Source organism: Bubalus bubalis, chromosome 4 (genome assembly GCF_019923935.1).
Source record: "Bubalus bubalis isolate 160015118507 breed Murrah chromosome 4, NDDB_SH_1, whole genome shotgun sequence".
Taxonomy (NCBI): Eukaryota; Metazoa; Chordata; class Mammalia; order Artiodactyla; family Bovidae; genus Bubalus; species Bubalus bubalis.
In genome coordinates, this window is record NC_059160.1 from 63,618,577 (window position 1) to 63,633,853 (window position 15,277).

The 15,277-nt window shown below is 46.2% G+C and overlaps 1 protein-coding gene across 4 annotated transcripts; it reads right to left on the reverse strand.

Annotated features, from left to right (window-relative positions):
- Positions 1-3,335: 3,335 nt before the first annotated feature.
- On the reverse strand, positions 3,336-14,700 carry NACA (nascent polypeptide associated complex subunit alpha). 4 transcript variants are annotated; one of them, XM_006074981.4, is made up of 10 exons: positions 14,544-14,700; positions 13,869-14,007; positions 13,613-13,684; positions 6,361-11,211; positions 5,157-5,242; positions 4,893-4,970; positions 4,514-4,660; positions 3,984-4,112; positions 3,647-3,769; positions 3,336-3,458 (listed from the first exon to the last, which is right to left on the reverse strand). In XM_006074981.4, the coding sequence occupies exons 3-10, from the start codon at positions 13,680-13,682 to the stop codon at positions 3,444-3,446; spliced, it is 5,499 nt and encodes a 1,832-aa protein (XP_006075043.4). In that variant the 5' UTR covers positions 13,683-13,684; positions 13,869-14,007; positions 14,544-14,700; the 3' UTR covers positions 3,336-3,443. The 4 variants fall into 4 exon arrangements, with proteins under 4 accessions (XP_006075043.4, XP_006075044.4, XP_006075046.1 ...); XM_006074982.4 differs by lacking the exon at positions 13,869-14,007; XM_006074984.3 differs by lacking the exon at positions 6,361-11,211 and having other exon boundaries at positions 14,544-14,695.
- Positions 14,701-15,277: the final 577 nt, after the last annotated feature.

Genomic DNA, 15,277 nt, shown 5'->3' on the forward strand with positions numbered 1-15,277 from the left:
ATCAGGTGGCCAAAGTATTGGGAGTTTCAGCTTCAACATCAGTCCTTCCAATGAACTCCCAGGACTGATCTCCTTTAGGACGGACTGGTTGGATATCCTTGCAGTCCAAGGGACTCTCTAGTCTTCTCCAACACCACAGTTCAAAAGCATCAATTCTTCGGTGCTCAGCTTTCTTTATAGTCCAACTCTCACATCCATGCATAACCACTGGAAAAACCATAGCCTTGACTAGACAGACCTTTGCTGGCAAAGTAATGTCTCTGCTTTTGAATATGCTATCTAGGTTGGTCATAGCTTTCCTTCCAAGGAGTAAGCATCTTTTAATTTCATTGTTGCAGTCACCATCTGCAGTGATTTTTGGAGCCCAGAAAAATAAAGTCAGCCACTGTTTCCAGTTTCCCCATCTATCTGCCATAAAGTGATGGGACGAGATGCCATGATCTTGGTTTTCTGAATGCTGGGCTTTAAGCCAACTTTTTCACTCTCCTCTTTCACTTTCATCAACAGGCTCTTTAGTTCTTCACTTTCTGCCAAAAAGGTGGTGTCATCTGAATATCTGAGGTTATTGTATTTCTCTTGGCAATCTTGATTCCAGCTTGTGCTTCCTCCAGCCCAGCGTTTCTCATGATGTACTCTGCATATAAGTTAAATAAGTAGGGTGACAATATACAGCCTTGACGTACTCCTTTCCCTATTTGGAACCAGTCTGTTGTTCCAGGTCCAGTCATAACTGTTGCTTCCTGACCTGCATACAGATTTCTCAGGAGGCAGGTCAGGTGGTCTGGTATTCCCATCTCTAAGAATTGTCCACAGTTTATTGTGATCCACACAGTCAAAGGTGTTGGCATAGTCAATAAAGCAGAAATAGATGTTTTTCTGGAACTCTCTTGCTTTTTCAATGATCCAGCGAATGTTGGAAATTTGATCTCTGGTTCCTCTGCCTTTTCTAAAATCAGCTTCATGACCCAGATAATCATGATGGTGTGATCACTCACCAGTGATCATATTCCAGATATCCTGGAATGTGAAGTCAAGTGGGCCTTAGGAAGCATCACTATGAACAAAGCTAGTGGAGGTGATGGAATTCCAGTTGAGCTATTTCAAATCCTGAAAGATAATGCTGTGAAAGTACTCAATATGTCAGCAAATTTGGAAAACTCAGCAATGGCCACAGGACTGGAAAAGGTCAGTTTTCATTCCAATCCCAAAGAAAGGCAATGCCAAAGAGTGCTCAAACTACTGCACAATTGCACTCATCTCACATGCTAGTAAAGTAATGCTTCCCTGGTAACTCAGTGGTAAAAAAAATCCACCTGCAAAGCAACAGACATGGGTTTGATCCCTGGGTTGGCAAGATTCCCTTGAGTAGGAAATGGCAACCTGCTCTGGTATTCTTGCCTGGGAAATCCTATGAACTGAGGAATCTGGTGGGTGATAGTCCAGAGGGTCACAAAAGTCAGACACGACTTAGCAACTAAACAACAAATGCCTGTAATACATGATATAAAGGGTAGCAATAGTCTGAAATGGGAATACACTACAGTTATCAGTGGCAGTAATAGCCTTGAATAAGATACTTCTCTAAAAATATAACCAAGAACTGGCAGTTTGTTCTCTCTGTAGAAAGGGAAGGGTGAGGAAATGGGAGTTAATATCCCTAATTTCTTCCTGAAATAATTACTACCTGACTCAGACTTGGCAGAATTCAGCCTCTTGAGACTTCTGTTCATTTAATGATTGTTTTACTCCAGAGAAATAGAAGCAGATCATTATTCTCAGCCAGAAGTCAATCTGTGCTTCTCTAGGATAGCCTACCACAGTCTTTGGGGAAGTCATTTAACCTCTTTTGGTCCTTAATCCCAACTCCTAAAATAATGCCTACTTTCTCAAAGGAACTGAGAATAGTAAAAAGATTTAAACTTTAGTTCCCAAAACATACCACAGCGTCTAATTTTTTAAAAAATGTAGCCTTCCTATTTTCAAATTTTAGCCCTCTGCTCTCCCCCAAACCACTTCCTAATAACTCGAGAGCTTCTAGATGAAAGTGAGAGAGCAGAGTGCAAAAGCTGACTTAAAACTCAACATTCAAAAAACTAAGATCATGGCATCCGGTCCCATTATTTCATGGCAAAAAGATGGGGAAACACTGGAAACACTTGACTTTTCCTTAGGCTACAAAATAATTGCAGATGGTGACTGCAGCCAGGAAATGAAAAGATGCTTGCTGTTTGGAAGAAAAGCTATGACAAACCTAGACAGCATATTAAAAAGCAGAGACATTACTTTGCCGACAAAGGTCTATCTAGTCAAAGCTATGGCTTTCCCAGTAGTCTGTCATGTATGGACGTTCAGTGTTGGACCATAAAGAAAGCTGAGTGCCGAAGAATTGATGCTTTTGAACTGTGGTATTGGAAAAGACTCTCGAGTCTCTTGGACTGCAAGATGAAATCAGTCAATCCTAAAGGAAATCAGTCTTGAATATTCATTAGAAAGACTGATTTGATGCTGAAGCTTCAACACTTTGGCCACCTGATAGGAAGAACTGATTCATTAGAAAACACCCTGATGCTTACAAAGATTGAAGACAGAAGTGGATGACAGAGGACGTGATGGCTGAATGGCATCAATTCAACAGACAAGGAGTTTGAGCAAGCTCTGGGAGTTGGGTGGAAAGGGAAGCTTGGCACGTTGCAGTCCATGGGGTCACAGAGCTGGAAACAACTGAGCAACTCAGAAACTTCACTGTTCTTATGACTTCTAGTTATCTGTATTGTGTATTTATCACGACTGGCTAAACTCCAATTTGCCTGGAGCAGTTCTGATTTCATTTATTATTGTAGCACAATTAATGGCTACCCTAATCAGAATTTACAGATTAATATGTCTGTATGACTAAGAGCACAGCATGTGCACTGTCTATAGTCAAAAATCTCTCCTTCATGAGGTACCTTCCTTTAAAAAAATATTTAACCTGGGCCCCATGCATTGGGAGTGAGGAGTCTTAGTCACTGGACTACTAGGGAAGTCCTAGTATCTTCACTTTTTTACAAAGTACTATCTGAATACATATTGGGCCTCATCTGGCCTCTGTGGCAAGCATTTCACATCTGTTACTTCCAACCCTGTACCAAGATATTACATGACAAGAGGCCAGATGAGTCCCAATATGTTTTCAGAAAGATCATAGGTGAGAGGAGAGGATAATTATTAAAAGGGAAACCTGTGGCATTAAACATCTTTAACTGAAGCTGAGGTCTTAAGAGTTACAAATAAATGTGTTTTTATTTCTAGCGCTTTTGTCCCCACAACCCCAAAGAGATCAAGCACCCATTGAGTTCATCCAACAAGAAGCCATAACTTTATTAGATAGAAACAGTACAAATTTCAAACCCAGCTGCAGTTACTCTTTTGAAACACCAAAAAAAGGTCGTCTTTTCAGATGGTTACATTGTTAATTCCTGTAAGAGAAAAGAGATCATCAGAAGTGGTTACATGCAAATTCAGAGAATACAGGTCACTAAAATCCAAGAAAACTCAGAACAGGTTCTGGCAAGAGGCTTCTTAATTGGCTGATATTAAGCACAAAAACTAGTCACCCACAAATGGTCAGGGCAGCGGGAGTCAAAGAATAAGCTTGGATACTTACCATAATAGCATTTACAATATCATTACTGTTGTTCTTCAGGGCTCTGACTGCCTTTGCTCTAGACACATTTGCTTGTGACATGACCAATTCTATGTCCTTAACTTCCACACCTGTTTCGTCAACCTAAGATAAGGAAAAAATACTTAATAAACTAAAGGCAAGAACAACTTCAAGAGTTGTCAGGCATCTCCTGAATCTACAGACAGTACCTTAACGTACGTCAAAAGCTACTTAACTCATGGAGTTCAAGAGCCTAAAACCATATAGAACACACCCATCAATACAAACATGGTATTATCTTGAAAGGATTTAAGGTACAAAAGGTTTCCTTATATACCTCTTCCTCTTCACTCTCCTCTTGTACAGTTGGAGTCTGTGTGTTTTCTTGGATGTTTGAGACAGCTTCACCTTGAACTTTGAATTTCTCAGCAGCTGCTAACTGTGCTTGCTGAGATAAATCCTCAATCTACAGGACAGAAAGTACAGATTCAAATGAGTAGATCAATTGCAGTAAATCAACAAAATGGTATCTCTCCCAAACTCGCACTCTAAATCTAACTAACTTAAATCTAAATCACATTAACTTACCACCTAGCTTTAAATGGCTTGATCTCACTCAGATAATACTGATATATCCCTGTAGACAAAGAAATAGCTTATGTCTGAAGCAGTGGTCCTCCACTGGAGGGTGATTTTGTCCCCCAAGGGACATCTGTCAAAAGCCTGGAGATTTTGTTATCACAACTGCAAGTGATACTGCTTAATGGATAGCCCTTCTACAACAAAGAATTATTTGATCCAACATGTCAACAGCACTGAGGTTGAGAAATCCTGGTCTATAGTAATTCTCAAGAAAACTTTCCTTACCTTGGCTTCCCCAAAAACAATGTAGGTATCTGAAGCTGGGCTCTTGTACACATCTGGTTTTGTGATGACAAAAAGGATATTCTTAGATTTCCGGATAGTGACTCTAGTAACCCCTGTAACCTGTCGAAGACCCAGTTTGGACATAGCCTAAAGAATAAAAAAGAACAGTTGTCAACTTCTTTAGAAGCAGCTTCAGGAAATAAACTCAACAAAACTACATTCTAACCAAAGACTTTCTGTGGGCGAAGAAAAGTTTATACAGGAACACATCATTGATTCCCAGGCTTCCTGCCACTACCCTGAGTTCCACTACAGACTCCCCCTTTCGAAAGTTGCTTCATCAGAACCTTTAACTCTTGTTTATAACTTCAATTCTTACCTTCCGTGCCTTCTTTTCACTCCGGCTCTGTTTTGCTTTACTGACTGGTTCTTCATCGATTTCAGCTGCTGCTGCCAGCTAAGAAAATCAAATAGCTATGAGTAAACTGGAATGTAAAACCTGGATACCAAAATCCCCATGTGGTTTTCCCTTTACAAAAGTTCACAGCTCCAAACGCATAAGCCAGCTTTCTCTGATCAACACTGGTTCACCAATGTTTCTCTGACCCAAGTACTTACATTAGTAAGTTAAGATAATACCCACCTGAGCTTGTTGTGTAGTTGCCTGTGTAGAATCCTGTTCCTCAAGCTCTGGGACTGATTCATCACTATCAGATTCTGTTCCAGACCCTAAAATGACAAATAACTTTTACATTTTATAGCAAAGATTACAAGAGGCACCTCACCATGGCTTGCCCAGACCAAAAGTCACTGGTTTATACAGTATGATAGCCTGTAACTTAGTCAAAAACTAGTGTGTACACATCCATTAAAGACCCAGCCCCAGAAACACTAGACACAGCTGAGCATTTTATATAACTGTTACTTTTTCTTCAAGTTCTTCACTTCTCGGCACAGGCAAATACCAATGATTTATGCAATGCCAAATTCTACCCAATAGCCCATCCATCTTAGAAAGGTTCTGGTAGGCAAGGTGCCTCCAGGTATACTTCAGTGAAGACAGTTAAGATGACATTGTGGAGGCGGTCTTGAGGGGGTTGAGGGGAGAGGACACTTTCCCCTCATCCTTTAAACTGGGTTGGGGGAGGCCAGAAGCAGTTGTGTACACATTTAGCTTTATTTTCAAACTGCTAACCCTAGCAACTTGATCTAATCAACACGACCCAAATAGTCTCAAAATGCTGATCTATAGTTTTTTTTTTTTATCTATAGTTCTAATAGTCCTCACTCATTTCTTCCTAATGTAACTCACATATTTAAATTTCCCTCAATTCAAAGGCCAAGCATCAATGGACTACTGAGGGTAAAAGCATACACCTCCACCATTCTCAGGCTAGGAAACATAATAGGTCTTGGAGGAAGAGTCCCTGGGCACTGGTTATTACTAAGTTTAAGATACGAAGAAATTCAAGCAGTTCTACATTTCCCAATATTTTAGCAAATCCCAGGCCCAGGGACAAGGTTAGTGATGTGGTAGAGATTAGAGCAAATTAAAGGTCTAGAATGTCTTGGTTTTCAGTGTCAGATCAGGTAGGTAAGGAAGGTGATGGACCCAGAGTTAGTCTGGACCACATTACACAAGATAATAAATACATAATGGACTATCTGAGGCGAAAACCAAGATTCTGTCTCACATGCCTAGAGTTTCTGCATTTAAACTTATTGTTCTATGCCCAAACACAAGCAGGTATACTGGAAAAAGCGGCGCATCCTATGGTTAGTATTGGTGGGTAGCCCGGGAGGGTTGTGGGCAACACACCATGCACACGGCAAACCAAGGCAAATACCCTTATTGTTCTTCAGAACAGGCTGCTTGGCAGAGGGGGTTGGGGCAGGGATCCCAGCAGGTTTGGGGGTGGGCATGTTGACGAGGACCGGCTGGAAAGGCACTCCCCCCGAGATTGGTTCCGGGGGAATCAGAGGCGGCAGCTCATCCTCATCAGCAGGGGCTGAGGGCTTACAGGGTGATTCCAGCACCAGCCCAGGTGAGGACGGCAGAAATTGCTGTTTAGGAAGCAGAGGGGGAACTGGGGAGGAAGCAAGAGGCAGAGAGACTGACGGGGTAGGTGCTGGAGAGACAGACACTAATCCAGCTTTAGGAAGGATCTTCTCTGGGGCAGCTGTTGCTGAAGGGGTAGATGTCTCTGACTCAGAAGGAGGCGGCAAGGGGCCCTTTGGGGAATGGAAAGAATCTTTACCCTTTAAGGGAGAGACAGGGAGGGCTTTTGGAGCCTTTGGAGAAGAACCTTTCTGAGTAGAGACTGTCGGTAGAGGAGCTGGAGCCACTGCAGGAAGGGGTCCTTTAGTACCATTCTGAGCTGAGGGATCTGGGCATACAGGTGGTGAAATAGAACTCTTCTTGGCTGGTGGACCTTTCTGAGTGGGAGTTGTGATGACTGGTGCACTTTCTGGAGCTGAACCATCAAGCACTGCTTTGAAAGCTGTGGGGCCTTTCTTTATTGGGGGCCCTTTAGATGCCTGAGGGGCAGTGGAGCCCAAGGGACATGTGACTGAAACTGGGGAAGTAGGGGCCTCTTTGGGAGCGAGAGGAATCACAGTTGGGGGAGCGGGAGCCTCTGTGGAGGATGAGGTTGCTGGGGCCCCTTTGGGGACTGGAGACTTTTTTGGGGAGGGAGGAATTACAGCTGAGGGAGTGGGCACCCCTTTGGGGACTGGGGTTCCTGTTGCTTTTTTGGTGGAAGGAGTCACGGCTGGGGAAGTAGGGACTTCTTTGGTGTTTGGAGTTGCTGAGGCTCTTTTGGCGGCCAGAGTCCCTTTGGAGGAGGGAGGAGCCACAGCTAAAGGAGTGGGCGTTTCTTTGAGTGATGCTGCTGCTGAGGCCTCTTTGGGGGAAGGAGTCATGGCTGCGAAAGTGGCAATCTCCTTGGGGTCTGGAGTTGCTGGAGACTCTTTGGGAGCCAGAGTTGCTGAGGCTCTTTTGGGGGAGACAGGAGCCACAGATAGGGGAGCAGGGTCTCCTGTGAGAGGTGGGGTTGCCGGACCCCTTTTGGGGGGAGAAGTCACAGCAGAGGGAGTGGGGGTTCCTTTGGGTGATGGAGTTGCTGGGCCCTTTTTTGGAGATGGAGGAGTCACAGCTGGGGGAGTGAAATCCCCCTTTGGAGGTGGGCTAGCCGGGGCTTTTTTGGGAGATGGAGTTGCTGGGCTCCCTTCGGGGGAGGGAGGAGTCACAGGTGGGGGAGTGGAGTCTCCTTTTGGAGGTGGGCTAGCCGGGGCTTTTTTGGGAGATGGAGTTGCTGGGCTCCCTTTGGGGGAGGGAGGAATCATAGGTGGGGGAGCGGAGTCTCCCTTTGGAGGTGGGCTAGCCGGGGCTTTTTTGGGAGATGGAGTTGCTCGGCTCCCTTCGGGGGAGGGAGGAGTCACAGGTGGGGGAGTGGAGTCTCCCTTTGGAGGTGGGCTAGCCGGGGCTTTTTTGGGAGATGGAGTTGCTGGGCTCCCTTTGGGGGAGGGAGGAGTCACAGGTGGGGGAGCGGAGTCTCCCTTTGGAGGTGGGCTAGCCGGGGCTTTTTTGGGAGATGGAGTTGCTGGGCTCCCTTTGGGGGAGGGAGGAGTCACAGGTGGGGGAGCGGAGTCTCCCTTTGGAGGTGGGCTAGCCGGGGCTTTTTTGGGAGATGGAGTTGCTGGGCTCCCTTTGGGGGAGGGAGGAGTCACAGGTGGGGGAGCGGAGTCTCCCTTTGGAGGTGGGCTAGCCGGGGCTTTTTTGGGAGATGGAGTTGCTGGGCTCTCTTCGGGGGAGGGAGGAGTCACAGGTGGGGGAGCGGAGTCTCCCTTTGGAGGTGGGCTAGCCGGGGCTTTTTTGGGAGATGGAGTTGCTGGGCTCCCTTTGGGGGAGGGAGGAGTCACAGGTGGGGGAGCAGAGTCTCCCTTTGGAGGTGGGCTAGCCGGGGCTTTTTTGGGAGATGGAGATGCTGGGCTCCCTTCGGGGGAGGGAGGAGTCACAGGTGGGGGAGCGGAGTCTCCCTTTGGAGGTGGGCTAGCCGGGGCTTTTTTGGGAGATGGAGTTGCTGGGCCCCTTTTGGGGGAGGGAGGAGTCACAGCTTGGGGAGTAGAATCTCTTTTGGGAGATGGGGTAGCTGAGGCTCTTTTGGGGGCCTGAGTCCCTTTGAGGGAGGGAGGAGTCAGAGCTGAGGGAGAGGAAGTCTCTTTGGGAGGTGGGATTGCTGGGCTCTCTTTGGGGGAAGAATGAGTCACAGCTAGGGGAGTGGAGTCCTCCTTTGGAGGTGGGTTAACTGGGGTTCTTTTGGAAGAGGGAGGAGCCATAGCTGGGAAAGTGGGAGCCTCTTTGGGAGGTGGGGTGGCTGAGGTTTGCTTTTGGGAAGGAGTTGCTGGGGCTCCTTTTGGGGAGGAAGGGGTCACAGCAGGAAGGGGAGTCTCTTTAGGTAATGTGGTTGCTGAGCTCCCTTTGAGGGAAGGAGGAGTCATGGCTAGGGGAGTGGGAGCCTCTTTGGGGGAAGGAGTTGCTGGGGCTCCTTTGGAGGTGGAAGGGGTCACAGCTAGAGGAGTAAGGGTCTCTTTAGGGGATGGGGATGCTGGCCCCTCCTTGGGGGAAGGAGCCATAGGCGGGGCAACAGGAGCCTCTCTGGGGGATGGGGGAGTAGGGGAATGCTTCTCGGCTAGTGATCCTTTAGAAACATGAAAAGGAAGATCGGCCTCTGGAAAAGAGGAAGCTTCAACTGGAGAAACAGTGAACGAAAGATTTCCAGCAGGAGTATCAGGGATAGCAGGTACACTTTTAGCAGCAGAAGGGGCAAGAGTTAAGGGAGCAGTAGCTGAACCCTTCTTGGTTGGAATTCTTTTAGGCTGAGGAGACACAGTAGTCCCTAGAGGAGATGGGGAGTCAGCTAGGTACATTCCTTTGGAAGATGCAGTAATAGAAGCACCAGAGTCCTCAGTTGGGTACCCTTCAGGAGCGGAAGCCACAGGTGCCAATGGTGAGGTTTGAGAAATGCCATGAACTTTCTTTTCACCCTGAGGAGCACCAGTTGGAGGCAGAGGGGTAGAAGACTCAGACTTGGGAATTTCAGGGACCTGTGCCATAGGAGCTAGAGAAGCAGAAACATTCTGGGAAGATAAAGTCACTACTGGAGCCATAGGGCAACTTTCAGAGGTTGGAGGCATCAACGGTGAAGTAGTAAGAGTGGAAGGACCTTTGGCAGTTGTAGGAGCCACTCCATCAATGGCAGCACTTTCCAAAGGACATGCAGCTACAGTTGGGGTAGTGAAAGAACTTTTGAGAAGCAGATTAGTTGGGTCTGGGCTTGCGTAAGAATCTGTCTTGATTACAGAGATTGGGGAGTTAACACTCAAAGAAGAGGGAGTAGTACTGGCTGGCTTCACTACAGGGAGAGGCTCTGGGTAGCTTTTTGTTGCTAGGGTGGCTTCAGGAGAAAGAGCTATCTCTGGAGAAGATGATGTAATTTGGGGAGAGGGGGCATCTTTAGGTGCTGCCAGGGCTGCTGTACTAGGAAAATCTTTGAGAACGAGAGAGGCTGTAGGAGATAATGGAGAAGAGGCAACTATATTTGAGGAGGCTAGGTCAGTGACAGCAGAGATGCCTTTGTCAGCAGACAGAGCCAGAGAGGAAGCTGGAGTCCCCCCTGGAAAAGCAGTCACAGCAGTAGAAACCACCTCATTTCTGGAAGGAAGGGGAGGAATTACAGATCTCTGAGAAGTGTAAGAAGCATCTGTAGAAGAATGATCTACAAAAATAGTATCTTCTATGGGATCTGACAGAATATTAGAACTTGAAGTTTGGACAGGAGAACTCTGATGTAAAGGTGTAAGATGAGAGTCCAGAGACGTGAGGAAAACTGGAGGGGACTCAGCAGCCACAGCAAAAGACTGAGTTGAAAGAGATGAAGCAGTGGGTGGACTAAGCGGTCCCTTTAGGCTGAGGCTTACAGGGTTTTGTGGAGCAGTCAGAGCTGAGGAAACAGAGACACCTTTAACTTGAGGGGAAGGGATGGCTGGGGGAGTGGCGGGTGTTATCTGAGAACATGAGGCTAGTTCAGACTGAATAGAGGCCAAAGGCGTTACAAGATGGGAAGGGACAGCACTGACTATACTTGGAGGGTTGGGGGTACCCTTTGGATTAGGAATTACTTGAGAGGGAACTTGACTAGGAGAGGGCTTTGGTTCTGAGAGAGCAACTGGAGCCGACAGAGATGTCACTGACTCCGACTCAATTACGGCAACAGATGGAGGGGAACTAAGAGCATTAGGGGGATAGTCAGAGCTCTTCTGAACTGAGTGGGGAGCCAAGGCCACCAGAGCCAAGGGAGCTGAAGAGGAATGAGCACCTTTCAGAGCTGGAGTTATCATGGGAGAGGCCAGAGCTAAGGCAGCTGGGGAGATGGGAGGCCCTATTAGGTTTGGTAAGAAAATGGGGGTGTCAGTGGGAGGGGCAGCTCCCAAAGGCAGGGCTGTCCCATGGGGTGACTGGAGAAAAGGAGCTTCAAAAGAGGTTGAGGCAATGGTAGAGGGAGAAAGGAATGGGGAAGGCTGGTCAGGGGTTGCCAGAGGGCATTGTTGGGAGGCCAGGGAACAAGGAGGGGTAGGCGTAGGTTTAGGCTGCCCTAAAGCAGCAGTGACACTCAAGGATGAAGACACAGGAGGCACAGCTGGAGAAGAAAAGCAAAAAAAAAAAAAAAAGGCGGGGGGTGAAGGAGGAAAGGGAAGGAAAAAAACAAGTGAGTTATACAGCCCAACTTAGTACAACACGCCTCACACAAGAAACACTGGAATTTTAAATCTGAGAATGAAAGTCACCACGCAGGATTAGACAAAGGTGACAAGCAACAGCAATCTTCCCTAAACATACTTCAGTGGTCAAGTAGAATACATCATTCTTTTCCTTTCCCAAATCTACTAAAATAAGTAAACCCCTTTAGGGTGAAGAACAGTCTAAGACCAGCCTATTAGTCTCTAAATGGGGAGCACAGGCCCAGGAATAAGTTGGCAACAGCAGGCTTTGTACCCTTTCCCAGTTGTGCCCTTCTCTTCCCTCCTCAAAGGAACCCTAAGACTTTCTCACAGACCATGGAATCACCAATAGAAAGTTCTACTCTATCCACCCAAGGGGCATGAACTGAAACAAATGCTGAAAACTGGAACAAGGAAGCTAATGAGTGGCAATAATGATGGAGAATCAGAGCTGAATGAGAAAAACTGGACTCTTAATGCTCAGGCTTCAGAATACTCAATATTAAATACTAAGTCACTGAGCTTCCCTGTACTTCATTTTACTCACCAAAATCAAACAAACAAAACACCAACCACAAAAGCGTGGACTCTACAGTCTCTAAGCAATGTTAGCTCTTCAGACATCAATCTGGATGAATTAGACCACGAGTAACAGAGCTTAGTCACATGGGTAGGGACTGTATTATGAAACTGTAATCCAACTGGTCAAACTAGACTGTGGTTCTATTTTGAAAGTAGGGAATTCAAGTGGAGAGAATACACTGGGTCCTCACCCCTTAATCTGGACGAGTATGCCATTGTGCCAAAACAGGCACTGCTTAGCACCACACTGAAGCTATGCAAAAGATTCTAAATGACTGCTCAACACCTAGAAGGGAGTATTAGTATTATTTTTTAAAAAAGCCTAGAGCATCCAAATTCACAGATCACTCAATCAAGAGTATCCCACTACAAAGGTAGGCTCAAACCAGTCTTTCCTGGAAACTTGGTAGCTCAAAGTCTTTATGACTACAGTGCAAACGCTCTCAAACATTAATCAGAATTTGAAACTTAGAATGTTTTCTTCTCACTGAACTTCAAAACTCCAGGATAAGGCCCAAATTACTCGCTTTAGACACCATAACCTGAGTCAGTTTCTATACTAACTCTAATAATTATTTAGTTATAGTTATGTATTAAAAAAAAACAAAAAAACAAACCCCGAGTATTCACTACAGGCACTCAATCTAACCTACAGTGCAATCTCAAAATACTCAGGTATAAGTTGAACAGCTGTGAGGACTGCTTCAGAAGCAAACAGCATTAATTTTGAAGCCTGATTCAGATTATTCAAAACTCATCTGAATTTCAGTCCCCACACTTATAAAATCAAGTTGAGACTCTCTAAAGTTTTGTCTAACACTGAAAGTACAGAATCTTCAGAGACCAGTCCCTTATTTTGTAACCTTCCTTAGGTCCCAGTAGTTCAAGGATTTCATATAGCTCATTCCCCAACTCAGAGGCCCCCTCCTTTTTCTTTTCAAGCAGCTGTATTAATCCGTTCAGCTGCTAAATGAGACAGGTGGGGAGGGAGAACCTTAATGCTTTCAACTATTTTAATTCCAGGAGATAGAAACTGCCCTTAAGTGACAGGTGGAGTTAAAAAAAAAAAAAAGAATTTACCATGGGGGTGGGGAGAGGTGAGAATGGAGGTCATAGCCTGAAGATTCCCTTCATTTACTTCTGCACAACTGAACAGCAAGAAGACTACCATAAAAGTTTTTTCACTACCCCTCTCAGGTTTTGTAGAGATGTATTTTAAACAGAATTCAGACCTTGCATTTACACTACGTTCTACATTCATTAATTTCAAAGCTAAAGAGCAGTCAAAAGAAGGCTCTAATTCAATCCTGGGTTCCAGATAAGCTGTTGATGAAGGCATTGTTCCAGGACACTAAAAACATCTCAGCACCAATCCACAAAACAAGTTAACCAATCTAGGAGGGTCCCAGGGCCCAGGAGAACACATTTACCACCAGCACACATCCAGGCATGTGATGACCGCACAATGCCAAGCACTGCCATCTAAAACCTCGATGCAATTTGCTGGCTGGAACTTCACAAAAGCTCAGGGCTCCTTGGCCTGCCAGTGTGCCACCTATTTCCAATAAGTAAGTTACTATTATGGACTCTCCTCCCTGGTAAAGCTACAGCCCCATCTTTAATGAGAACCAATACTAAAAAACAGAAGTATAGTCTATTTGTCATTTAACCCACCATATATTTTTAGGGACAATTTTACAATCTTAATTAAGGGCAAGGGGTCCAGGGGGAACCTACCTGTCTCAGCCTGGGGCTGTGGCAACTCCTGCTCTGTAGCAGGGACGGTGTCTGTGGCTTCACCGGGCATTTCTGAAGGGAATAAAAAGGAGGCCTGAATTGACTCGGATCCATTCTGCTGCCCAATCCAGAGTCACGCTTAAAACTGCTGAGGGTTGTTAAATACCGTAAGGGTGTGTGGGACAACCCTCCCCAAAGTAGCTGGAATAGGTGAAAAACACGACGTAACCCTCACATTTTTGATCAAGAGAATCACCTTTTTATCGCTCCTCTTCACTCCGCGGACAGCGGATTTCCCAGTGCCCAGGGATTCGTTTTATTCCACACTCCAAATCCCACACAGAAGCAATTATCACTGCGTTCTCAACCCGAGGGAGAGGATCCCGGTCTGGCTCCTGAGCACGGGATGGGAGACTTCAGACGCTACCTTGAAACGCCGCGCCCCCTCTCCCCCACACGCTTTCTGGGCGAGGACCTCCAGGACCCTCGTTTGCTGATTTCCGGGACCCAGAAGGGGAAAGAGGGTGTCTTAAGTCCCAACATTGGCTTGTCACAATAAGGGTGTGTGTGTGTGTGTGCATATACGCGCCCGGGGGTCGGGGGTGGTTGTTCCAAAGCTGTGACCCCTTAACATCCTCTGGGTTCTGGCGAAGCCAGTTCCAACAGCAGACGCAGCCCACTTCCATCCCCAACGGCTCCCATCTCCCTAGCCCTGGACTCTCTGGCCTTTCTGCCCTACTCTTGCCAGGACACCAAGAGCAGACCCCATTTTGTCCGGAGGCCCCAAGGCCACACTGCCCAGGGTTGAATAGGAACCCCGTGACCCCATAAAACCTCTAATTCTCCTTAGCTCTTATTCTGCGCGGCGCCTCAGGCCGCAAGAAAGGCGGATGGCTACGGATAAAAAGTAGCGGCGAAGGCAAGCACTTACTGTGCGGGGAACGCGGAACCAAGATGGCGGCAGAAAGAGAGCGAACGAGCGAGAGCGTGACCCACGCCTGTTGCAGAACGAAGCCTGGCGGAGGGGGCGGGACCAGGATCTAATTCCGGGTCAGGAGCTGCTTACAGTCACTTCCTTTAACCAGTAAGTCATCCGGCTGTTTCCAGTTGTGGATGGTGACGAGGTCTAAATAAGGGTATGAATTTAGAACAGGACTCGCTGGCCTGGCAGAACTCTCTATCCTGAGCTATGCAGTCCTTAGATAGCCGACCCCTTCGCGTCCCTCATGTTGAGGCAGCAGCCTCTTCAATCGGGTCAGCAAAGTAGCCACAACAGTATTACTTTCGGACTTTCTTTTATCAATTAATTCAGTAGAACGACGTATTAAATAATGACGAATACACGGAGATTGTAGTCACACCAATGAAAGGTAGCTGTGACCTAGGCTGTCAATTATTTTATTTTGGAATACATAATTTAAATGAGATTATCGTGAAGGTGTGAATTTCTATACTCAGTATATTTCTTTTTGCCTCTATTTTGGACACCGTATCCTGAAACTCATCCGTTCTAGAGGATCCCACTCCTTATGCAGTAGTTTTTGAAAAGTAGAATGTAAACGTTTTGTTAATGAAAAGGCCAGGGGTCCTGATTCCCATATCCTCTCCAAAAGGACTCAACAAATAGTGTTAATACTGTATTTGTTGAGTACAGTATTAACACTG